Here is a 26,237-nt window from a genome sequence, read left to right on the forward strand (position 1 = left end):
ATTTTGAGAAGATGGTTTTCCTGAGATTTAAATTATGTGGGGGAGAGGATGGGGTCACATAAATAAAACAAGTTTGCCTTCCAGTACTATTCAACAGAATAAAAAGTATGTTGCAATTCCTTTACATTCTTCTTACGAGTATTGCTGTTATGTCTAGTATGTCAAAGAGTAGGCTGCCCATATTTCTCATTCCATCATGAGTTCTGCTTAATCTTTAGCTCACCAGATAAATCTTTGCCTTGGTTCATGTGTTATGGTTGTCCTTTTCTCCACTTGTTATGAAAATATGAAGGTTTTTTTTCTTAACAAAAGACTGTATCTAGAATACAGACACTGAGAACTAGTAATACATCCAAGTTCTTTGCACATGGGATTTGTGGCTGATTATATTGGTTCACTTTTCATTACTTTTATTATTATTCTTCACATAGGACCATTTTTCTGAGAGTAACCCCCCCCTCCCCCCAAGATAGGGATGACATATGCTATTATTGAGTGTGCAAGCCTATGATACAAAGTTTTCAGAATACGCTCCCACAAACATATCTTTTACTTCTTAACTTTCTTTATTGTCAATTTTGTAATTTTTGGATAGATAGAAGAACATATGAGCTGTCTCTCATGTAGTCAGGAGAAAAAAAGCCTTTTAGTTCTTCATTAATCTCCTACTTCAGTTGCATAGCTGAGTCAGAGCTCATTACTACTTCTGGGAAAAACACTCTGCTTATTGAGCCATTTATCACATTACTTAAGGTGCGACAATTTGCAGACAAATGTTCTGTAATAAGCAATCTGGGATACCATCAGCTCCATGTGACTGATGATTTTTGGCTCTTATGATTTTTAAGACTTCTTGTTCAGTTACTGGTGTCATGAAAATTGACCTGTCTGGTGTTGGAAAAATAGTTTTGTATGATTTTGCTCTTACAGTGATTCCTGATGCTAGATTATGAACAATCTTTGAAAAATGCAGGTTAAATAGTTCACTCATTTGTTTTGCATGATGATGATTATTGGTTTGTGGGGCCCTCAACTGCGTGGTTATCAGCGCCCGTACAATTTCCCAACCTTTGCTCAGCCCAATTCTGCCACTTTCCTGGATGATGATGAAATGATGAGGACAACACGAACACCCAGTCATCTCGAGGCTCCTAAGGTACCACTGACAACTTCTCCAGTGCTGCACTCTTACTTGAATTTACTATAAACTAGTGGTTTGAGATTTGCTTTGCGTTTTTGGTTGCCTTTTCCATTAACTGATGATAGTCTATTACAATTTTGAATTATAGCTGTCCACCACAGCATTATCTGCAATGTCTATTTAATGGAGGCAACTTTCAATTTCAGTAACTTGTTGTTTTAACTTGCCCTGAGAGTGAGTATAGAGGGTCCTTTTGGTTAATGCTGTATGTTCATTCGAGGATGTAGACATAAAATTTCAATGCCGATTTCTTTTGCTGTAGCTACACTGCTGTAAGGCGTACCAAATGCCACTATGCCATAATGAGAGAACATACTGCTACCTCACATATGATATGAATATTAGCCCTTCCCGATACAGTTTTTCTATGCATTTCATTCTCCCCAACTCTTATTTATTTTATGAATGTAAGGATGTAAGGCATTACGTGTTATTGTTTAAAAAAAAATTAAATGCAATATGAGACCACTTGACAATTACACTATCTTTCACACTAGTTTTTCAAACTACACATTGGTGTCTGTTTATGGTTGTTTATAATTTTTCTACATGATACTTCCTAAAATATTCTTTTGGATGAAGTCCAGGCTTCCTCTTACATGTTTCACATAAAAAACATTGGTTCTCTTTTTCCTCCTTTCTCCTTGTGTTTGCTGCAAACATTCATTAATTTTTTTTTTCTTCTTTTCATTCTGCATTATTAAATGAGTCTTCCTATTTAGTCTCTCCTCAATGTCAGATGACTGTCTTTCTCTTTTCTTTGAATTTGTATTTCTTACCTGGCAGACCAGATGCCCGATTAGATTTCTTTGTACGAAAGGTAAATCTGCAGTTGTTCTCCACATTTGTTTTTGTCTATTGGGTAAAGAATATAACTGGTCACAACAGCAATTTCAATCAGTGAGACGCATAATTTTTTCCACCACTTGTACAACCACCTTGTAAAACCATAGTAACCAAAGTACTGATCAGCCCTGTCCACTCCTCCCATTAACTTCGTATACTCCAAAATAACAATGGGTTTCAGGAACTGCACGATCTATTTCTTCCCATACCCAGTGATCAATTGGCTTTGAAGACCAAAGAATGTACTCAATGTAGTCAGTAACCTCTCATTATGGAATGAACGTAAGTTTCATCCTACTTTGATAGGCACATAGCTCACATTCAGCAAGTTTTATCTTCTTCGAATTGTGTGGAAAATCCTTCCCAGAAGGCATAGCTTTATCTGTAAGAAACAATTTCATTTTGTGAAGTTCCCAAGTAAGTTGAGGGCTTGTGTAGAACCTGTCAGTAAAATGTGATGGCCTGAACCAACTGCACAAGCTAGCAATTGCTATGCCAAATGAATCACTATTCCGATTGCAAAGTGTAAATCAGGGTGAATTAAGACTTTTTGTCATTGTCTTTCCATAATACTGAATGTGAGAAAAAATATAACCATTTCCTGAATCACACAGAAACCTTGAAACCTCCGCTTCATAAGCTTCTCTGGGTGTCAGCACTTTAATTGAATTCTTCCTTTGAATCCTACTGTGCTCTCATCTATGGCCACATTTCTTTTCAGAACATAAAGATATTTGCATTTACTGTCAACATACTCACTAATGTTCTTCACCTTGCTCCCTTAGATACACTGATATTCCTGAGGTATTGTGACAGGCGGAACTAAATGCAGCATCCAAAATATTTGGGAAACACCACACACACACACACACACACACACACACACACACACACACACACACACACCCTCCTCCTTGAAAAACGGAGTTCATTCTAGCCAGTCTTCTGTAAAATAGTCATCTAATTCTGCTTTCAAATTAAAGGCCATATTCAATATTACACCATGAAAGCCTTCAGTTCTTCTAATGAAGTATACCTCCACGAAAGCCACATTAAGAGTTTTGTAAGTGGAGTGACTTTCTGTGTGTTTTCTTTAGTGTACATACTTGTAACATACGCATTTTCAATATTATGTTCTAAGTGAAGAAAAGTTGAAAATATCGAGTTCGGCTTTTTGGTCAATCACCACAAGGAATGGTGAAACTTTGTTGCGTGACACAAAAAGGAAACTTCACGAGTTCACTGTCACCATCACGATTAACTTTCTAGGTATTTGCTACAGTTTGTGTGTCTTCGTCACTTCCACTACATCCGTAGATTTTGATTCTTCCCAATCACTTTCATCACTAAATTCTCCTTCGTCCTCCATGTCTTCGAAAAGCTACCTGCCAATATCGTCCCCATTTATGTGTGTTTTACCAGCCATTATCATACTATAAATGTGTGAATACGACACACTTTGAGTTGTCAGGTCTTTGTACTAAGTGTAGCAAATTCAACAATGGAGCAGACAGAAAGCACAATAATGGAAACATGTCACACATCATCTGACATTGGAGCTGAAGCAGAAAATTGTAATGTCGGACATTGTTTGACAGTGGATTGGAAAAGGTTAATATTGAATTAGTGCAGATTTTCTTCAAATGTTTATATAATTTATGCGATTTTCTTTCCACCCAGAGATTCCCTTGGTGTAAACTAGGTCGAAAATGTTTTTAGCATATCTTCAAATAAAAATCTGCCACCACAAATTGAGGTTTCCAATGCTTGTAATGCTTCAGGCTACACTACACTACTGGTAGTTTTGAATTCTACCTTGTCAATTTTTGTGGGAACTGTACCCAACAATTCTACTGTCTTATATTCGTATGTTCTCTCATTAGCAGCTTCATGATTTAATCCTGGGGTATGGTTTATCTCTCCTAATATCTCAAATTAGGTACTTAACTATTTTGCTGCAGTGAGTTACTAAAGGTGGTCACCTGAGGTATTGCACATATTCTTCCTCATATTTGGTTTTTATATACCAAATTTGTAGTTCAGTACTGGCTGCAATCAGTTAGGTTTCTTAGGGGAGCAAACGATTTTTTGACCATTTTTTGAGAAAGACCGTTAAATGTTTCTTTGTTATTAAAAGTATTTTTAATGAAGTCTATTGTGAATTACAAATCCCTGTGATCTACATAATGTCCAATAAACAGCTCATAAATCAAACAGTGGAAAATCCAGGATGTAATGTAATAATATTACGAAAAGGAAAGTTGCTACTCACCATATAGCAGAGATGCTGAGTCACGGATAGGTACAAACTATCTGCGACTCAGCGTATCTGCTATATGGTGAGTAGAAAACATGTCATAAATCTATAACGCCTTCTTTCATCGCAATCTTGGAACAGGCCATAATGCTACTTGAAAACTCTGACTTTTTTTCAGTTACCAAAGGCAACAAATGCAGAATCACCGCTCTGGTTTTGTAAATATAATCGCAGGGTGTATACGCGGACAAGGAAAAACATTCCCGGATCTCCCAGTTAAAAATACATTTTCTCCCAGGTGAAAATACACTTTTTACATGTTAAGTGACAGTATACTTTCCCTCAAAACTGTAAAAGTTATCAATCCTTTGAATGGCTATGGTGTTATACAGCAGCGTAGAATTTCCCGGCCCTTTAGAAAACTAAACTCAGGGGGAAAAACATGTTTTGGAAAGATCTTTGATGTGCAGCAACGTGTGCGCTACATATTTTCGTATTATGAAAGTAAGCAACGTTTGCGCTGCATATTTTCATATTATGAAAGCATAAATTCGAATTCCATCAACAGGTAAATTTTAAATTAATATACATAGTGTTGCTACAAGAAAAGCAAAGCTTCCACATATAATATTTGTCTCGAAGATTAATAAGCTACATCAGAAGCTAAGCTTTAACATATAATGTTGACCTGTTTAGCGCATGTTACACTTTAAGATACATCACACAAACACACCAGTAAAATTTTGTATTACCGACATAAATCTCTGATCGTCTGGGCTCGAAATTCTTCTAAATGGCTCGTGACAAGAGAGTTGACTTTTAAAAGAGAGCAAACACTCTGTGATTTAGGAAATTCTTCGTACATTCTCGCACATAGTTCATTTTGCGTATAAGGAAATTTACTTTGAAAATAACGCTTTTCGAACAACAATTCGCAATATTTTCCCGCGACCTGTTAGAAATAGATTCATTTCAGCAGTTGCCAGAGAGCCCCAGATTTAAGAGGCATCACCACGTTTGCACGGCTATGGTGACGTAGGAAGCCCGTATGTTTGTATGTGTAAAACATTAAAAGATCTTACATTATGTCATAAAAGAAACGACTTCAGAGGATACTCCAAGAGCGTCGGAATTTCGTGAGCCATACTATAATGCATAGTTCGCCTTACAGTGCACATTTGTATGTCGAGATTCCCAATGACGTAGACCTCAACCTGATATGAAGCTTTTCAGTGTGGTTTTCGGGAGGTAAATTTTCTTGTAGTACCAGTACTGTATTATCCCATGTTTGGTTCTTTGTTATGGCATAGTGCCATACGTGCTAGAAGATGAAATCGTGCACTTGAAATGCAGCAAAGAGTTGAAAATAGCCAATAGTGTGGAATTAAACCCTTCGTTTCAAATAAACTGACTGCGTCAGCAGGAAAGCTTAATAAAAGCCAAATTTCTTTAGCAAACTGACAAAAATAACTTTATTGGTCTGCAAGGCGATTAATGCTTGACTGTCAGTCAGATGGAAATAAAAGAAAACCTGAAACTAGTAACATATATTAGCCTTCCTTAATTATATGAATGTATTTCAATTCACTTGATAGCTCCCAGCCACAGAAATCCGTCTTGTTTTTATTTGACGTGATACCGGTAAACAAAGAGGAAACAGAAAAATCATCAAATGTAAACATGGGTCACTTGGAGACTACCCCTCCCTCCCCCCACCACTGTAACTCAGACTGCTCTGCGCATCAGAATGTCAAAAAACGACTTTTTAAAAACAAGTTCATTTTGTAGCGCACATCTTTCTGAATAGTCTGATACGTAAAACATATATCTTCAAGGAAATGTAAGACACTGTAATGGTTCTTTATTTACGTGACCATTACGGCACTCCAACCCCAGTTCTCGATACCAGTAATATCGTACTACTTTTCTGCGAAGTAACAGACATATTTTTGTGACAATATTCACATTTGGTTTTATTAATGTATAGGTACTCCGATGTATCGATATATTACAGTTCTTGTGTGTATTCATTTCTGTGAGACTGTCATAATCTTTTATTTACTCGTAACCGTTTTGGCGCAAATGCGCACAGGGCCGTCTTTGTTTCACTTTGCAGTAGTTAAGTTGTTATTTCGCTTTGTAAAAGAACAGTCAAGTCTTGTGTTTGGTTAAAGTGGAAATTAAATATATGAAGATTGATACAAAACTGTTTTCTTGATGATGTGACAATTAAGTAGTAGTATATGTGAATTTACAAGAAGTTTAATAAAAATGTGGATCGTGAACACCAAGTCAAAAATTATTTCTACCATACCATTGCTCTGATCTTGGATTGTTTGATCATTAAGAATTTTCTGAAAAAAACATTTGTTAGGTCTTTAAATATTGCTAAAATACAGATCTGGACCTTCTAGCAGTCGAAGTGGAATCACCCTAGAATCAACAAGATGAGCCATAACAACTTCGACGAAATCTACGTGGGAATCCATTCAAGATAAGTGCCAAAATTAATGACTTTTTTACAGTGATTTCATTATTTCCATTCTGACGATACCATCCACAGTCAATAACTTTGTTGTTGCCCAATAAAGCGAACATATGCTGCGTGAGCAATATTATTAATCCGATTTCTAACCTACTTTGCAAATGGTGGTATCCCCACGTCACTGTATTTCGATCTGTGGAACTCAAACGTGTATATTTTGTAATGGATACCAGCCAACTATTTCAGGACAGTGGAAATTAAAATTTTCTGTAGTACCTCTCCTGCTCCCAGTTGGCCAATTTGACATCCTGCCCCTCTTTATATGTAACCTCTCGCAATTAATACTGGATAGGGTTATTTGTAACCAGGAGAACAAGAACTCTTCAGAAAATCTGGACTCTTTATTGCCTATTAGCTAATAACTTGCTCTTCTGTGTGACATAAAATTAAATACAGGATACCTAAAACCAGTAAAGACAGTACACATTTCTTCAGTCCTTACGTCCTAGTGATTTTTCTCTCTAATCTTGCTACAGCTTGACACGGCGTGCTTTTCTTTCTATGAAAGAACTATTACCTCATCAAAGTTCGTCAAATGTTTTGCTACACGAAAAATGGAAATGTCATTGTCTAACACTGAAAAAGCTGTTAATACAAACAGTACCGAAGACTGGTGTGGTTTCTCGATTTGATTACGTCTATTTTGTCACTGTGTGCTGGATAAAACAAAATAGGCCTTTCTAATATTGCGGCAATTGTAACACACAAACACACACACACACACACACACACACACACACACACACACACACACAAATAAGCAAGAATGTTTTGGCAATAATGATCATTTTTATAATATGACAGAATATATAATTCTTGAAGTACCAATACGAAATACCTATTTGGCCTACTACAAGCAAAAAGCTTTGCGTTAGGAAATAGTTTCACATTTCATTCATACGCTCCAGTTTCTCATGCACCAGACTGAAAAATAGTAGAATTAAATTTTTGTATAAATTTGGAATCGTCATATTCTTCCATAATTTGTGTGATGTCCCTGTTTCTTCTCCTTCCTCGTTCTAACAAACAGTCTTGTCATCACTAATTCTGTAACTACTCCTACCACTGTAAAAACTCATTCTCCGGTTAACTTTACTAACCCAGCCACAATCACCAGTTTAGTTGTCCAGCAATTATTCTCTGGATCGGCATTATTACGAGTTTGTATAATGTGTTTCCCGCGCTACTCCCAGAATGGAACTTAAGCGGACTACAACTGGCCCTGTCTAGTGTAGCGATTGGGCCAAAACTTTTCTGTCAAAATTTCACTTTCTTGGATGCCCCTAGAAGATAATACTAATATTTCTTACCTATTATTCCTGTTAGTCATTTATTTCCACTCTGGTAGTCTGAATCTACGGATTTCACTAGTAATTATAACAATGCTGAACATTCGCAAACTGAATCAACCACATAAACAAGCAGCAGTTAGCATTCACCGGTTTCGTTTCATTCCGCTCAGCTCGTATAGCCCCGTCCCTTTCTGTCTGCAGGAAAGTTTATTTCTAGATGTGACGAAGATTCCCCTGGCAGAGACATCACCTACATACGCACACATTCAAAAATCAACTTATAATTCATTCAGAAATCAACTTAGAATGTGCTCAAAAAACAGCAGGGGGTGCATTTCAAATTCATATGAATAATTGAGCAAGCAGTAAAGGAAACAAAAGAAAAATTCGGAGTAGGAATTAAAATCCGTGGAGAAGAAATAACAACTTTGAGGTTCGCCGATGATATTGTAATTCTGTCAGAGACAGCAAAGGACCTGGAAGAGCAGCTAAACGGAATTGACAATGTCTTGAAAGGAGGATATAACATGAACATCAACAACAGCAAAACGAGGATAATGGACTGTAGTCGAATTAAATCGGGTGATGCTGAGGGAATTAGATTAGGAAATGAGACACTTAAAGTAGTAAAGGAGTTTTGCTATTTGGGGAGCAAAATAACTGATGATGGTCGAAGTAGAGAGGATATAAAATGTAGACTGGCAATGGCAAGGAAAGCGTTTCTGAAGAAGAGAAATTTTTTAACATTGAGTATAGATTTAAGTGTCAGGAAGTCGTTTCTGAAAGTATTTCTATGGAGTGTAGCCATGTATGGAAGTGAAACGTGGATGATAAATAGTTTGGACAAGAAGAGAATAGAAGCTTTCGAAATGTGGTGATACAGAAGAATGCTGAAGATTAGATGGGTAAATCACATAACTAATGAGGAGGTACTGAATAGGATTGGGGAGAAGAGGAGTTTGTGGCACAACTTGACCAGAAGAAGGGATCGGTTGGTAGGGCATATTCTGGGGCATCAAGGGATCACCAATTTAGTATTGGAGGGCAGCATGGAGGGTAAAAATCGTAGAGGGAGAGCAGGAGATGAATACACTAAACAGATTCAGAAGGATGTAGGTTGCAGTAAGTACTGGGAGATGAAGAAGCTTGCACAGGATAAAGTAGCATGGAGAGCTGCATCAAACCAGTCTCTGGACTGAAGACCACAACAACAACAACAACAACAACATGAATAATTGATAGACCAACGTGAGCTGGATGCTAGGTGCTTTGTGAAACAAGGTTTGTTTCCTCAAGAATATGAATTTGCCCCTTCCCTCTGAAATTGCCACCCGGTTCAGATACCCCGGTTTGTCCCCACCCCACACTAGATCCGGGCCTGCTGCGCAAGTGTGAATCTGGCAGCTGGTTGCTGCTACTGCTGCTTACACAGCCAACAGCCACATTTCTGTAGCCAGAAGCGGGAGACGGTACTACTCATATGAAACTCAACTGCACGTGAGCATGAGCCCAAACGCAATTGATTGAATGAGTCTAATGTAAACAGTTGTGACGACACGCTCATCGGAGGCAATTTGTTGTTGTGATTCATTGCATAGTCTTCCGAAAGCCTTTGACACATTTTGCTGTCGGTAGACACTTGTACGAGCACTGCGTGATTTTATATGGTGCATTTCCTTTGCAATTTTATTTTATTTTTGTTTTTTTCTCTCGTTCATGTTTTAATGCTGCAGTATTATTCTGCAATAGCGGGATACAGTAATATCCTTTGTTTGAGTATTGGTTCTTATCAGTCAAAATTACAAAAATTTAACTGAAAACTGAAACAACGAAAAATTCCCGGAATTCTAAAAAAATCCCGGGTTTTTCCCGGTTTTCTCCCAGATGAAAAAATTCCCGGGTTTTTCCCATTCTCCCGGTTGTCCCGGGTCGTATACACCCTGGATAGATTATTAAGAGTGGTTAAACTGTAAAACAGGAAGAATATTTAGGCAGCAAAACTATCACCTTTAACAGCACTGTTTTACACACACACACACACACACACACACACACTACTTAATTATATTCTGCAAATAACATATTATCCTTCACATTGCTTTGATTTACGATAAGAATTATACACTTTCAAGAGAAAAGTTAATTAACAAGTATGAAGGAGTAGCTTTCACCCATATGGAACACATCAGACATTAATGATGTAAGGGCTAAAGTAATGGATTTTGTGAACACTTACCAAATTCCTTCTGCAGTTCTGTCAAATCAAAAGTAAGTGGATTTCGTAGAGCTTTTTCCACTAAGTCCCTATTAATTCTTTCTTCTTTTTTATATCTGTCCTTTAGATCCTTGCGAGTGAATTTGGGAAACAGTGATTGCATCACAAGGAAGTCTGTTCCCACAGTGTGAAGAGCCCGGTAAAATCTTAATGTTTCTAATTAAACAGAAAAGGACATGGGAAAATGATGAACAATAACTATAAAACTATATAAGAATTCTTGTAATTATCTGTGGAAAGAAAATATTACAGAAAAAAAACCATCAGTTTGAAAAACAGTTTTCAACAATTAATTCTTTGAAACAGAAATCAACACATATAAATAACCCAATCAAAATATCCCAAAAGATCAAGCAAAGAGTGTGCCCATAGATTAGGATAACCCTGTGCAATGTTGTATTGGAAGGAAACTGACAGTTCTATCCATGCAGTCTTTCTTATACTTTATTTTGTACCTGTTTTCTTCACAAGAGAAAGGATACAAAAATCTAATGAACAAATAATTCCAGAATGAACAATTGATTTTCTAAGGAACAGGCATCAGTTGGACAGTATTCGTTACATTTTCTATATTCTCCTTCTCCCTAGGACATGTTTGCAGGATTGTAATTAATAAAGTATGTGCTAGAACACCATCTGAAACTTCAATTTAAGGATGTTTTCACACCACTAGAATATCTATTGCAGCATATAGCTCAATAACAAGGGGACATTTCACTATGGGCTGATGACCACTACCTGCATAAATGCTTTTTTTTAACACACTATTTATTTAAATCGAATTAATAATATATCATCTTGACACATTACATCCTTTTTACTTAACCTAACATTCAATTTTAAAGCCCATCAACTGAATTTTGCTATACTAAAAGATTAATTATATTAAAAACGGAAAATCCAAGATGGGATGTAACATCTATCCATCTGCGACTCAGCATCTCCACAATATTATTGATTAATTATATTAACAAACTAAAAAAGTCCTGTTTCCATTAACGAGTCCCAGTGGTCACCACCATGACTGACCAGATTCTAAGATAGACAAAAAATGAGCAAACAATATCTTCAGATGGGATAATGGAATGTGTGTTTCATATGAACTACTTCTCTGCATCTCTCAAAATTAATCCACCGGCCATGAATACAAGCAAAGCTTTGGGAACTACCAAATGGTATTTCAGCTCCCATTGTAGATCTACATGGTGAATGTAAAATTTTCTTTTCAGTAAGGAAACAAGAGCTACTTTATAGTTTTTAATGTTGCTGACAAAAGTCACGACATTGAAAAATCCTGCTACATTATCCTTCTACCATTAGTTGCTAAGTAACAGTCTAATCCTCTTACTTATGGTTGTCATGTATGTATAAGTTTTAATGTTTTCTGTTGATCATTCTATTTGGATGCACAAATTGCAAGTGTAAATGCATTATTGGTTTTTAGGATTTGCTAGGACTTAACACATAACAATCAAAGATTTTACTGCGGTAGTAGCAATGTTAGGGGCTGTGATACATACATTACAGGATAGTATTACTTTCAGAAGATAAAGGCAGCTGTCTTTAGTATATAACTGTGGTTTGTGAGAGCATTATGCACTAATTTGAGCTGTCCAAGGAAGAACTTTCATCTGAAAGTGCACGTTTGTTGTTGGTTTTTTATTTCTGACAGTGCTGAATGGCATAGAAACTTTAAGGTAGGTTACACTACAAGACAATATAAATATTTACAAGGTTGTAATTATGTGTTTTACTCCAATGTATTGATTTATGTTTTCTTGTATTATATAACACATGATAATGGGATAACAAAGTATCAAAACATGATGTGGTAAATATATCACACATTCGACAACTGATGTGTACCATTCTCATTACTGATTTGTGAGACAGTTGTAGATAACATGTCTTAGTCTCTACAGCAGGATACTCTTTTTAAAGAATAACTATCCCTACATTTACATATATTGTGAAATGTGTGGCAAAAATTACTTCTCGTTCAATCATACATTCAAGATTTACTCCTCTTTAATTCACAGTTTTTTCCTAATTTTATCTGCAAAATCTCTCCATGGGATAGAAACATAGGGATACTGAAGAATATGTCCGAATCCTGCCCTGAAAGACAGAGCTTGAGGTTTTCTAATAAAGTTCTCACAACGTGTATGACATCTTTCTGAAGTGTATATCAAGCTTACCGACCACCAACAGGACCTGCATTTTGACAGCTTATGCCTCAACCAAACCAATAAATCACTCCCATTTAGCCTGGCCACCTGTAGAGGGCATATCTGCAGTGATGAGAATCCCAATCTTCAGTCTCACAAAGGGCTCCACAGACAGGCACTATCCCCAAAGCCAGTCTACAAAAAATTTCCCGCACCGTATCCTCACACATCTCTGAACTTCTAACCACCTACGAGAACCAACTGCAAACACAATATCTTCCCAGACTGAAGCAACTTAATCATGTCCTTTGCCAGGGCTTTGACTATCCCACACCTTCTAAGGTGGTATTTTCAGCTTACCTGTCCTACACCAACATCCTGGTCCATCCCTATGATATTTCCATTCTCTACCCCTTGCCACAGTGGTCATATCCCTGTGGGAGAACCAGGTGCAAAACTGCCTGATTCACTCACCCACCACATCTTATTATAGTTCTGTCACATGCTTACCCTTTACCAATCAACGGCATGACCACCTGTGAAAACAGCCACTTAATATACCAGCTCTGCTGCAATTTCTGCACAGCACTGTGTGTGCAAGACCGTGAACCAGCTGACCACCAGAATGACTGGCCGCTGCCAAACTGGTTGAGAGCAGAGTTGACCACACAGTTGTGATGGTTGTTTTGTGTGTGTGTGTGTGTGTGTGTGTGTGTGTGTGTGTGTGTGTGTGTGTGTGTGCACGCGCATGCACGAGAGAGAGAGAGAGAGAGAGAGGTGAGGGGGTAGACCAACAACAACACAGTCTTATAAATGTTCAGCACGTATCCATATTTACAAATTAACTGTGAAGCGAATGTAACATGACTCGTCCCTCATCATCACAATGTATCATACAACTAAACCATGGAACATGAAAGTAAGTAAATATGTGAGTAAGTAACTATCTAGTTAACACAATGTGTTCGACTTCAAGGCCTACTTCAAAAACCCTGCTGTCTGGATCCTTGCCTCCAGCACCAGCTACTCTGAACTGCACAGATGGAGTTACCCTCGCTATATAGGCCTACCCTTTGCTCCCATAATCCTCCTGGCCTCTTCGCTAACCATGTTCACATTTACCCTCAACCCAACAGATTCCTGTTCCTCTGTCATGTTACTTCCTCCCAACTCACACCTCCATGTCATCGCCCTCATACACTGCACAACCCTCCTGACCCCAATGCCCATGCATCTTCTTCTGTCTTTCCCTCCAACTCTGCTCCTTACCATGTCTATCAATTACAATTTCTCAACAATTCAATTACAACTTCTCAACATTTCTATTACACTTTCTTGCCAGTCAGACTAACTTGAATCACTCACATTTTATCTGATTTGTCCTCTTAGTCCAACCTGTATGAGAAACACACACTTTTTAAGCAGTGTTCAATACAAGCTCTGCAAGTGCTCCCTTTTGCAAACAAACTGCATTTCCACAGTATTCTATCAAAGAAATACAGGCTGCCATTTGCTTCACCCACAACTGAGCCTATTTGTTAGTTTCACTTCATACCTATACATATTGTTATTCCCAAATATTTGTACGCCGTTATTGACACTATATGAGACTCACTAAACTTCCTGTCAGAGTACGCCATATTTTTACATTTAGTGAAATGCCCAACTCTGAAACTCTCCAGGTTAAGAGTTAGTTCCCAGGCCTTGCATCAGGCTGATATTTTGTACATAGGGTCTATCTAACTCGACATTACTGTAATTTTTACCTTACGCAATTTCCTCACAAATAACTCCACTGACTGAGAAAAGCTTGAGCTTGAAACTAATGCTATCTGCTCAGTCATCAATGTATAATACAAATGGCAATAGTCCTATTCCACTTCCCTGTGGCATATCTGATATTAATCAAGGCATTACTTCATTACTTCAGTCTCTATACATGACTGTGGAAAACATGCCTGTCTTGTCTTTTAGTAAATTTTTGACCAGTTCCAAAACTGATTAGATATGCCATGGGCCACACATTTTCTTTAAAAGGCACTAATGGAATACTGAAAGAAAGGGTTTTTGAAGTTCAGAAAACCTGAAGAAACTGGCTTTAGTTTATCCACTGGACTGGGGATAGCATGTGTGAAGAGCACGAGTTGGGTTTTGCATGTTTGATGTTTCTAGAACCCATGCCAATTTCCATGTAGAATATTATTTTACTCCATGTATATCATAATGTTTGAACCAAGAATGTGTTCTAGAATTCCACTACAAATAGATGTGAGTGATATATGAAGGCAATTATACTGATAGAATATATTTCTCTGTTGGATACTGTTGTGACTTGTGCTCTTTACCAACCATGGGATATATAATGGTGTGACTTTTTTCTCTTTTCCAAACATGGGAAACATACCTCTGCTCGAGAAATTTGCAGTAAATCATAGCAAAAAAATGGTGCTAATTCACTAGAAAATTCTGTGTATAATTTGGCACACACTCAACAGCATTCAGAACTGCTCGCAGTTTGCCCTCGGTGACCAGAGACAGTGGTCTCGTGTGTGTGTGTGTGTGTGTGTGTGTGTGTGTGTGTGTGTGTGTGTAAAGGGGGGGGGGGGGGGAATCACACTTGTGGGTGCGTTTGTCTACTTCAGGAGATCTTTTGGCTGAAAGGTCACTTGTTTAGCATTCTTTTTGTTATGCCTGTCCGAAGCTCAGCAGCTCCACTATCCTTTTCATAATATTTGCACTCCGAACTGATTACTATATTACTTGCCTCAGCAGCAATATAGCCACTGAATGATGGCAATATTCCTCAATTTTCCTTTGCTATTTTCTATTTCGGTTCTTGTCCCACCTACAAGTGTTTGGGCACTGATTTGTGCACTACTAACAGTTTAAGCATATGTCAAACTTTGATTGCAGTTTTGAGACAAGTCCTGACATATTCTGCTACACTTCTGGTAACTAAAAACATTTCAATTAACATCTACCTATATGTTGATTTATGCTTTGTTTTGAACCTATTGTGCATTGGACACTTTTACTTAAGATGCTTCCTGATATTATACAAACACCAAGTGGGATCTCTATCAACTTTAATTAGTCTGCTAGGTATACATCTTTCTAGAGGTTGGTTTGTTTGAACCTGAACAATAGCTGCTCTACATGTTACCAACCTGAATCAAATCATTCAAGTACCTGTCTAAGAGACGCGAATATCTACATTTTAGCTATATCCTGCCTGTTTGTTCTAGATCATAGTCACAATAATTTCTACCTGCAGCTCTTTCCGTGTAGGTCACAGCACTTTCTTGTTTATAGTGTCATTGGTACCCCACCAATGCACTCACATCTTTTGTATTAACAATTTTGTTGTGAAGTATTAATACTAGCACAACCACATCAATACCTTAAATAAAATATAGTACTACAGTTTTAGGACAATGAGTGTTGTGAACATTCTGGTAGTTCAAGCTTGCAATGTTTCAATTATTATGATAAGTTTCCAGAATGAAATTTTCACTCTGCAGCGGAGTGTACGCCGATTTGAAACTTCCTGGCAGATTAAAACTTGGTAGAGCACTTGCCCACGAAAGGCAAAGGTCCCGAGTTCGAGTCTAGGTCCAGCACACAGTTTTAATCTGCCAGGAGGTTTCATTATGAGGTGGTTGACTGTACACGAAGATTATATACACACATTGTTCCTGAAGAACGAGCAGCGAGTATGGGTATTGGCAAAGCAGATTTTTCCAGGTTTCAATATTTGTAATTTTTATCCGTGAGAAAATTTAAAATAGAAAGAGTATTAAACAAGCCACGTATCCAAAACAAGTTCAAAAAGAACATAACTAGCACTTCCAACAGCATCACAATCAAAGAGTGTCTACACCCTGTAACACACTCAGTATAACATCTGAAAGAACACCATGCAATATTTATTATCGTGTGTGAAAAGTCATCACAACTCTGACTTTTGAGAGATAAAGTAATAGTTGCATCTACTGCAGCAGTGTAGTGACTGAAGGCTTTCAAAGGAGCAGAGGAGGACATTTTGATTGTTACGCTCCATTGGCAATGAGGTCATTAAAATAGAGCACAAACTCAGGTGGACAAGGCAGAGAAAAAAATCAGTTGTGGCATCACTGAAGAAACAACCTGTACCCTCCAACTAAAAATAAGGAAATCTAAATAGAGTTAACTAGATAATTATTTGAACACTACTACCCCCAAACTAGTCCAGTGCGTCATTTGTATTACCTTATTCAGTATGCGTATCCTAGTTACAGACATTATTAATTTAAGCTCAACATTTCAAGGACAGCCTCCACTCCTTTAGTCAGAAATTAATCTGCAATGTGTGCAAGCCTCCTTATACAAGGGCTATTCATAAAGTAGCCTCCAATTATTTTAAAAAAGAAGTGAAAAAAATTACAGAATTTATTTTACAATACCATGAAAGAACACACACTAATTTATTTTTCCACTTTGTTTCCAGGCAGAGCTTTGAAATTCCCCATTCCTAGAATTCTGCCACTTGTAACTGTAGCCAACCTACAAAGCTGGTTTTCAACTCTCCTTTGTCCAGAATAGTACGAATAATCTGTGGAAAATGAACACAAAGCTCCCTGATGTGAATCTGCGGTTTTTTAATCAACCAAACAAATCAAATTTGCATTCACAATACTCATGCGTGGGGAAGTTTGTTAACCAAGTACCACGAATGTAGATCTCATTTGTTTGGTTGATGAAATGGTTAAAGAAAACTGCAGAGTCACCATCACGGAGCTTTGTATTTTCCACAGATTATTCATACTCTTCTGTACAAAGGTGAGTTGAAAACCAGCACTGTAGGTTGGTCTCAGCCACAGACAGCAGAATTCTATGAAAGTGGAATTTCAAAGCTCATTAAACACTACAATTATCTCAATCTGGCTGGAAACTATGTGCAAAAATAAATTAGTGTGCACTTTCACAGAATAGTAAACCAATTTTTTTTAAATAAACGGAAATTACTTTCTTAATAGTCCTTGTATTTAGATGGCCATATTATCAGTAGTTGATATCATAATGGGAAGTATTTTATTACATACAATAAATTGCAATGTATGAGCAGAGCTTTCTCCTCTAAGCTGGACCCAAGTGACAGTGGACTCGGGCAGCAAAAATTGCCACACATGTTATAACTATCGCTATATTTTCATTTACTAAATGTTCAAAACTCACTGCATGTTTCCAGGTATTCACAATTATTTACTACAACAGGAGACTCTTTAAAGCCATACTTATGATACACCACAGAAGTGAATGTGTAGTGAAAGAATTCATCTTAAACTTGAATTTTATACTAAGGCCTCAGAATTAATGCAAGTATTTAACTTTAAGAGCATCAACCCATAATGAAATTTTTTTGAAGTTTCTTATAATCTTAATATCATTTAAAAAACAAAGATCTCTTGGCACTATGTTACTGGGTCCTCACTTTATATGGAAAGATTTTTAGGATTTACAAATACGTGTTATGATGGTCACCAAACATTGTATGAACAATTAATTTGAGCCCATACATCTCAACAAAAAAGTGATTTTATCAGAATCATGGAGATAAAGTAATTTCGGGGTTGAAGCAAGAAGCATTTACATGCGATACTTTTTACTATTCTGCAATGGGACTTAAGTATGAATCATTGATATGGAGTTCTGATTTTACTATCTGGTGATTCTTCTCCCATGTTGCTCATCAGCTTTTGTTAGATAACCAATAGTAGTTCAAAACTGAATATAATGATTAACATTACTGCCTACTTTCTTCATTCTGCACATCTTCTCAATGCTGCTCTTATGTCGTCATGCAACACCTTTCAGTTCCACTTCCTTAAATTAATGAAAATTAACATTCTTTTCTCATAGCCATATACTCACCTTCCCTGTTCCAATCTTTTGTCTTGTTTTTTCTTTTTTTACTGTAAGCATTGAAAGTTGTAGTGCCAGTACCATAATCCATAATAACTTCAGAGTTCTGAAGATCATTCCAATTCTTTTTGGCATCTGTTGTCTCAATAACCTACACATAAATACAAGACAATTACAATCCTGACTGACATATTCACAAATGAAGATATTAATAGTCACTGAAGCTGAAAATTGTGATCGGTTCTAAAAAGATGGAAGAATAAGAAGAGTCACATATGAAAGAACTCTTTGTGTTCTCTTTACTCATTTGTGCACCCCATGCCTTTTACATTATTACAGCCAACATTAAATTGTCCACATGAATAAATGAATCAGTCAGCATCATCAAGACACAGTAATTAGTCACAAAAAATTTGCTTCAATAATTTGGATTTTCTGTGTCTTCTAGACTACCTACATCAAAGTAAATGACTGGCATGCAATAGTGTTGAGAAGGCAACAACAAGCTACTCTTACTACTGTGACCCACCTTGAAACGTATGCAGAATCTGATATACATTATCAGAACATATAAATATTTCTTTAATATAGTTTCCATATAATAAGAGCACTCTACAAGTCTTGCTGCAATAGTTTCATTGAAATAGCTTGTGGTTATTGTGGCGCCTGGGAATCCTATAGTCTGTTCCTGTTTGAATATGTTACAATAATGTCACTTAGAAGAAGTGTAATTAGATGAATGACAAACATTAAATTCAGTTAACCAAGGTTTATTGAGCACTTGCCCATACAAGAGCATGGAGCGAGCTGCCTCTGGCCAGAACACATACAGTATATATATACAGCTACAGAAAATTCCAGTACAATGATTCTTCACATTCGTGGATACTTCTAGAATCCACTCGAACCGAATATACAAATTAAAATTGAACAGTCCAGGTGAGTTTTGAACTCACAACCCTCCATGCAACAGTTTGGTATAGTAACCACTAAACCACAGTGTTACTCAGCTTCTTCTGCGACAATATTATCGTAACTTTAATAGCCAAGACATCTCAGCAGATACAGGTTTTGTTAATTTATATACACAGAGTGGTGAATATTTCCCAAGACAGCAATATGCTAACTTCATTACGGCACTCACCAAGCTTTGCTCATCAAGAATAATTTCTCCATTTGGTCCAACTTTTACTTGAGGCACTGGCACTGTGGAACTTTGTTCTTCATCTTCTAGTGCTTCTGGTTCATCGACAGATTCTTCAGCCAGACGATTCTCACTTAAGAATAGGTAAAATAAAATTCTTTAGTATCAAATTAAAAATTCATATGTTAAGAGCGACACAATCTTACGTGTTATTTTGTACAAAAAGATTGACATGTTGATTTTCTTTTGATGTTGACAAACTTCACACTTTTCCCCTGTAAAGCACTGACTTGATTAAGAAAATGACAAAGCACGCATGTTCCATTCTCAGTTAATATATTACCACAGGTTGCTGGCTTATGAGTGTCCAGGCAACTAATAAACTAATTTTGAAAGAAACAGTCAGTAAATGCAGAGGACTTAATACTCCAGCATTACTCATAACAAAGACATACTTTTCACAGTTTCATTGTTTTCATGAAAGAATATACAGCATGACCCAAAGTCTCTTAACATTTGAAAATTCAATACTTCAAGGAATAATGTAGGCAGAGAGGTAAAAATTGACCCTCATGCTTGAAATGATATGGGATTTTATTGAAACCCAAAATAATTGCCCAAAATGAGCAACAGATCACTTCTTACTATACAAAAGCAGTAATTAGCATAACAATTGATTTTTTGCAAGACAATGTTCTTTATAGCAAATGCTCAATCTGTCAGTCGTCATTTATCAATACTATACACGAGGAACAGTATAGAGAACTGTACAGCATATCAGTAGCTACAATTACCCTTTATAGCAAATGCTCAATCTGTCAGTCGTCATTTATCAATACTATACACGAGGAACAGTATAGAGAACTGTACAGCATATCAGTAGCTACAATTACCATCAGATGTTGTCTTTTAGCACCCCAAATGAGATCGGACAATCACAGTAGCCTTGTGACTTCAGATAGCCCAACAAACAATAATCACATAGATTGACGTTTGCAGACTTCGGAGGTCAAGCATGATGGAAGTGGCAGCTCAACTTGTGATCCTCACCAAATGATGTGCACAAGAGATCTTTCAGACTTGTAGCAATATGGGCTGAAACGCCATCCTGCACAAAAGTCATGTCTTCCAGCAGGTGTTTACCAGCCGGGCAACAGATGATGCAATTCTGTAATGTATCAACATACCTCACACCCGTCATAATGACAGTTTGAAAAGCAACACCTCACTGGGCAGTGTCATCTGTTGGCCAGTTTTTGCACTCTTTTTAGTTTCAATAAAAATCCTTGTCATCTCAGATGTGTGTCAATTTTTACCTCTAAAATGTAGAATGAGTGAAGTAAGGGAAACGATAACACAAAGGAGGTGGAAGTGGAACAGGGAATATTGAAGACTGGGACCAGAAGGACGGCTGAACTGAAGCACGTGTTGTAAGGAAATTCCTAACTACATGATGTAGAGAAGATGGATTGGGACGGGGGATCCAGATGGCACAGTGCCTATCAGATCTTAACACTTTGTGGTGATCAATGAGGAACAATGTACCCACAATCCTTCTCACCTCTCCCAAACTGTTATTTTGCCACACACCCAATCTACAAAATGTCCTGGTCCATCCTTTTACCACACCTATTTTCAACTTCTTGCCACATTGGTCACATCCCTGTTGAAAACCCAACTGCAAGACCTCTGTATACTAACCTCACACATCAGGGGCAGGGTTGCCTAAGAAAGCAGCCACATCATACACCTGCTTTGCTGAAACTTTTACACTGCCCCGTTTGTGAGCATGATCACCAACCATCTCCCAGAATGACAAGGCCAAAGCTAACCACCCAGTAGCAGAACATGCTGCTGAGCACATATGCATCACTGCTTCACAACCGCTATCATCTGGAGTCTGATTTCTCATAATTAAATAGAACAGAATTGGCCTTACTACATACACATCAATCTCACAATCCTCAAGGCCTCAATCCCCAATGTCCCTCGCCCAACACTCATCTCCACATTTTCTCCCCATGCATCCATGTCCACTCTACACTCATGCACTCGTTTCCACAGTCTTCCACTTCCTCTGTTCTATCTCCACTCTTTCACATCATTATGTGCCACATGCAACTCCCAATGCCTTCACATGCTAAGGTCATCAGAACCACATTCCTTTCCCATTTTGTTGCTGCCTCTCTCTCCAAGCTGTCAGCCACACATCCCTGCAACCCCTCACACTCGTAAATTCTTTTCCTTCTTACTCATTCCATCCGACACAAACCCTCATTCCAGTTGAGCTGCACAGAGATGGTCCAATGTTGTTAGCCTGAAAAATATAGCTGCCGTGTGTGCACGCCTATGCGTGTGTGGGAACACATGCTTGTTTTCTGTATTAGGTATCTCTGAAGGACACGGTCCAAATGCTCAGCAATCTTGTTTATGTGCTTATTGAAAGTTCAATATCTAAACTTAAAGTGAGCTGTTGCCTTTACTTCTTCCATTATTTGTATTGCATCCAGGACTTTCCATCATTGTATGAATGGATATGTTCCCTTATTTTAATGAAAATCTGATTGTACAATTATTTGTAACCTGTTCTATTCGATGCCAATTACTTGATTTGATTTTTTATTTGGCCCTGTTTCTTACATTTTGCCTTGAAAATTTAGGAGTAAATTCTAGAGACTCTCATATTTCTACCATCTCGAACACGCATTATTTTAGAGATGAGTGTGGTAAAGTAGAACTGTCTACTGCACCACAATTATGTGTGTGCAGGATGGATGTGTATTGGACAGATGATCAGCATGGGCAGGTACCCCCCCCCCCCCCCCCTAAGAAGTTACACGTCCAGCTCAAGGAATAAACGCGCCGCACTCTGTGCAACATCAAACATTTCTGGGAGAACATTTGAATGTTGTTGAAAGAAGAGAAGAGACAATTATTATTTGTTAATTCTCTTACTTTTGTAAGGTCCAGACAGTTGTCTTGTTAAACTTGAAGAGATTTGTAGACTGTATTTATGGAAAACTGAATGTGATAGTTTCTGACGGACTGGAAGGTGTCGAGCTTACAAAAAATGTTTTAGTTGTATGTAAACTGTTGTGTGTGATGAAAATACAGTGAGAATGAGTTCAAAGTATTCTCAAGTGTACAGAGTTATTTTAAAAGTATAAAAAATTCCTCCAAAGTAGCGTCTTATCTTCGGAGAAGAAGTTGTGCAGGACATCGCAGCCAGCGATCCTGAAAAGATCGGCAAACCAACTCCAAGTAAGTTCGATAGGCAAAGGGGGAGTGAGAGTTTTACACACCAGCACCACACTGCCACCCTTAATCACTGGAAACTGCCAGAACACATATACTATTTCACTTACACTGCTGGGAAAAAAAATTAGTACACCCCTTTAGAGGTTTCCAATTCACTCAAGATTCAATGTTGCAACAGTGCATATGGAGTACACGATACGATTACATTTTCACATGAATATCACAAGCAGTTCTCAGGTACCACGTATCAACCCATATTGACTCTGGCATCCAGTCGATTGTATAGATGAGGAATACTGTTCTGGGGTACATTATGCCATGCCTGATCGACCTGTTCATGTAGTTCTGTACGAGTTGTTGAGTGATGAGTCGCAGAGTAACTTTTCGTCCCATCACATCCCACACGTGCTTGACTTGAGATGAGTCTGGAGATCGTGCTGCCCAAGGAAGTTGCTGCATGCTGAGTTTCATAGGCGGTGTGTGGGTGAGCAGCATCTTGTTAGAATGACACAGCACCTTCCTGTTGCAAGAACGGCAAAAGAATAGGTCTAACACCATTCTGAGCAAACCAAGCACTGGTTCGCATCCCCTCCAGAAACACCAAAGGTGACTGAGAGCTGTAGCTTATTGTTGTATCCCAGACCATAAGGCCTGGGATGGGGTTAGTGTGCCTCGGATGAATGCACTCTATGCGACAGCGCTCACCAGGTCTACGTCGTATGTGCAAACTTGCATGCAAGAAGAATCTGCTTTCATTGCTGAAGATCCTGCTTAACCATACCATCTCTGAAGTGACCCTCTGATGGCAGTCGAGCCATGCACATCGACACTGTGGCGCTAGTGGAAGATGGGTTAGATGTGTGCATGCCCATAGTCCCACTGCTAAAAATCATTTCGCAACAGTTCATGCTGACAAACCTGGGCTGACAAGCCCTCTTATCTGTGCTCTGGTATCTGTATGATCTGCCACTGCTGCCCCTACAATATGACAATCCTGTCTGTTGTATGTGCTGTGTGGACATTCAGAACCTCATCTATGAGTGTCAGAATGTTCACGGGACCACTGACAACAGCATTGTTGCACAACTGATGCAGCACATCCAACTTGTGTGACAATTCTCCTAAAGGACCATCTTGCCATTCTGAAGCCGACAGTTTGACCCATTTCAAATTTGCTCAGTTGGCTGTAGTTAGCACGGGTGTGTCTCTGTGCCATGGTTGCTTGCTTGCTTCACGCATCTGCACAAGACTGAGCCTTCTGGCTGTGAGCATTCCCAATTAAAGAGTAGAGACAGATGGTGAGTAGTTGCCCCACTACGCTATCTGTTGGTGGTTGATGTTGAAACTATTAGCAGTACATCTTCTAACCCCCTGGTGGCACAAGCCATCATTGAATCAATTGAAGTCATCTTGCTGAGTGCACTTACTTATTTATAATTTTTCTTCATTTTTTTTAATACCCCCCATGAACCATGGACCTTGCCGTTGGTGGGGAGGCTTGCGTGCCTCAACAATACAGATTGCCGTACCGTAGGTGCAACCAGACCTGCGAGATGTTTGTTGAGAGGCCAGACAAATGTGTGGTTCCTGAAGAGGGACGGCAGCCTTTTCAGTAGTTGCAGGAGCAACAGACTGGATGATTGACTGATCTGGCCTTGTAACATTAACCAACATGTCCTTGCTGTGCTGGTACTGTGAAACACTGAAAGCAAGGGGAAACTACAGCTGTAATTTTTCCCGAGGGCCTGCAGCTTTACTGTATGGTTAAATGATGATGACGTACTCTTGGTTAAGATTTTCCAGAGATAAAAATAGTCCCCCATTCGGATCTCTGGACGAGAAAAAGTCAGAAGGATGTTATCAGGAGAAACAATACTGGAATTCTATGGATTGGAGTGTGGAATGTCAGATCCCTTAATCGGTAAGTTAGAAAATTTAAAAAGGGAAATGGATAGTTAAAGTTAGATATAGAGGGAACTAGTGAAGTCCAGTGGCAGGGAAAGAAGACTTTTGGTCATGTGAATACAAGGTTATAAATACAAAATCAAAAAGGGGTAATGCAGGAGTAGGTATAATAATGAATAAAAAAAATAGGAGTGTGGGTAAGCTACTACGATCAGCATAGTGAACACATTGCTGTAGCCAAGAAGGGCTAGAAGCCCACGCATACCACAGTAGTACAAGTTTACATGCCAACTAGGTCCACAGATGATGAAGAGATTGAAGAAATATATGATGAGATAAAAGAAATCATTCAGATAGTGAGGGGAGGCGAAAATTTAATAGTCATGGGGGACTGGAATTCGATAGTATGAAAAGGATGAGAAGGAAAAGTAGTAGGTTAATATGAAATTGGGGTAAGGAATGAAAGCGGAAGCCGCCTTGTAGAGTTTTGCACAGAGCTTAACTTAATCATAGCCAACACTTGGATTAAGAATCATGAAAGAAGGTTGTATATGTGGAACAGGCCTGGAGACACTGGAAGGTTTCAGATAGATTATATAAAGGTAAAACAGAAATTTAGGAACCAGGTTTTAAATTGTAAGACATTTCCAGGGGCAGATGTGGACTCTGACCACAACTTATTGGTTATGAACTGTAGACTAAAACTGAAGAAACTGCAAAAAGGTACAAATTTAAGATGGGACCTGGATAAACTGAAAGAACCAGAGGTTCTAGATAGTTTCAGAGGGAGCGTTAGGGAGCAACTGACAAGAACAGGGGAAAGGAATACAGTAGAAGAAGAATGGGTAGCTTTGAGAGATGAAATAGTGGAGGCAGCAGAGGACAAAGTAGGTAAAAAGATGAGGGCTAGTAGAAATCCTCAAAAATAAGATGAACAGAAGTGCAGAATGGCTAAGCAAATGTAAGGATGTAGAGGCATATATCACTAGGGGTAAGATAGATACTGCCTACAGGAAAATTAAAGAGACATGTGGAGAAAAGAGGACCAATTGTATGAATATCAAGAGCTCAGACGGAAAACCAGATCGAAGCAAAGAAGAGAAAGCAGAGAGGTGGAAGGAGTATATAGAGATTCTATACAAGGGCGATGTAATGGAGGGGAATATTATGGAAATTGGAAGAGGATGTAGATGAAGATGAAGATGAAATGGGAGATATAATACTGCGTGAAGAGTTTGACAGAGCACTGAAAGACCTGAGTTGAAACAAGGCCCCAGGAGTAGACAACATTCCATTAGAACTACTGATAGCCTTGGGAGAGCCAGCCCTGACAAAACTCTACCATCTGGTGAGCGAGATGTATGAAACAGGTGAAATACCCTCAAACTTCAAGAAGAATATAATAATCCCAACACAAAGAGAGCAGGTGTTGACACATGTGAAAA

At 38.2% G+C, this 26,237-nt stretch overlaps 1 protein-coding gene across 3 annotated transcripts in view; it reads right to left on the reverse strand.

The window, feature by feature from the left end:
* LOC126253246 (uncharacterized) overlaps positions 1 to 26,237 on the reverse strand; it is an 81,053-nt gene that overhangs the window by 13,105 nt on the left and 41,711 nt on the right. For all 3 annotated transcript variants that reach the window (XM_049954438.1, XM_049954439.1, XM_049954437.1), the window contains exons 4-6: positions 19,630 to 19,762; positions 18,495 to 18,636; positions 10,378 to 10,572 (exon numbers count right to left, since the gene is read on the reverse strand). In XM_049954438.1, coding sequence (XP_049810395.1) covers positions 10,378 to 10,572; positions 18,495 to 18,636; positions 19,630 to 19,762 — 470 coding nt within the window. The remainder of the gene's footprint in view (positions 1 to 10,377; positions 10,573 to 18,494; positions 18,637 to 19,629; positions 19,763 to 26,237) is intronic.

This window comes from Schistocerca nitens, chromosome 4, assembly GCF_023898315.1.
Source record: "Schistocerca nitens isolate TAMUIC-IGC-003100 chromosome 4, iqSchNite1.1, whole genome shotgun sequence".
NCBI classification, from domain to species: domain Eukaryota; kingdom Metazoa; phylum Arthropoda; class Insecta; order Orthoptera; family Acrididae; genus Schistocerca; species Schistocerca nitens.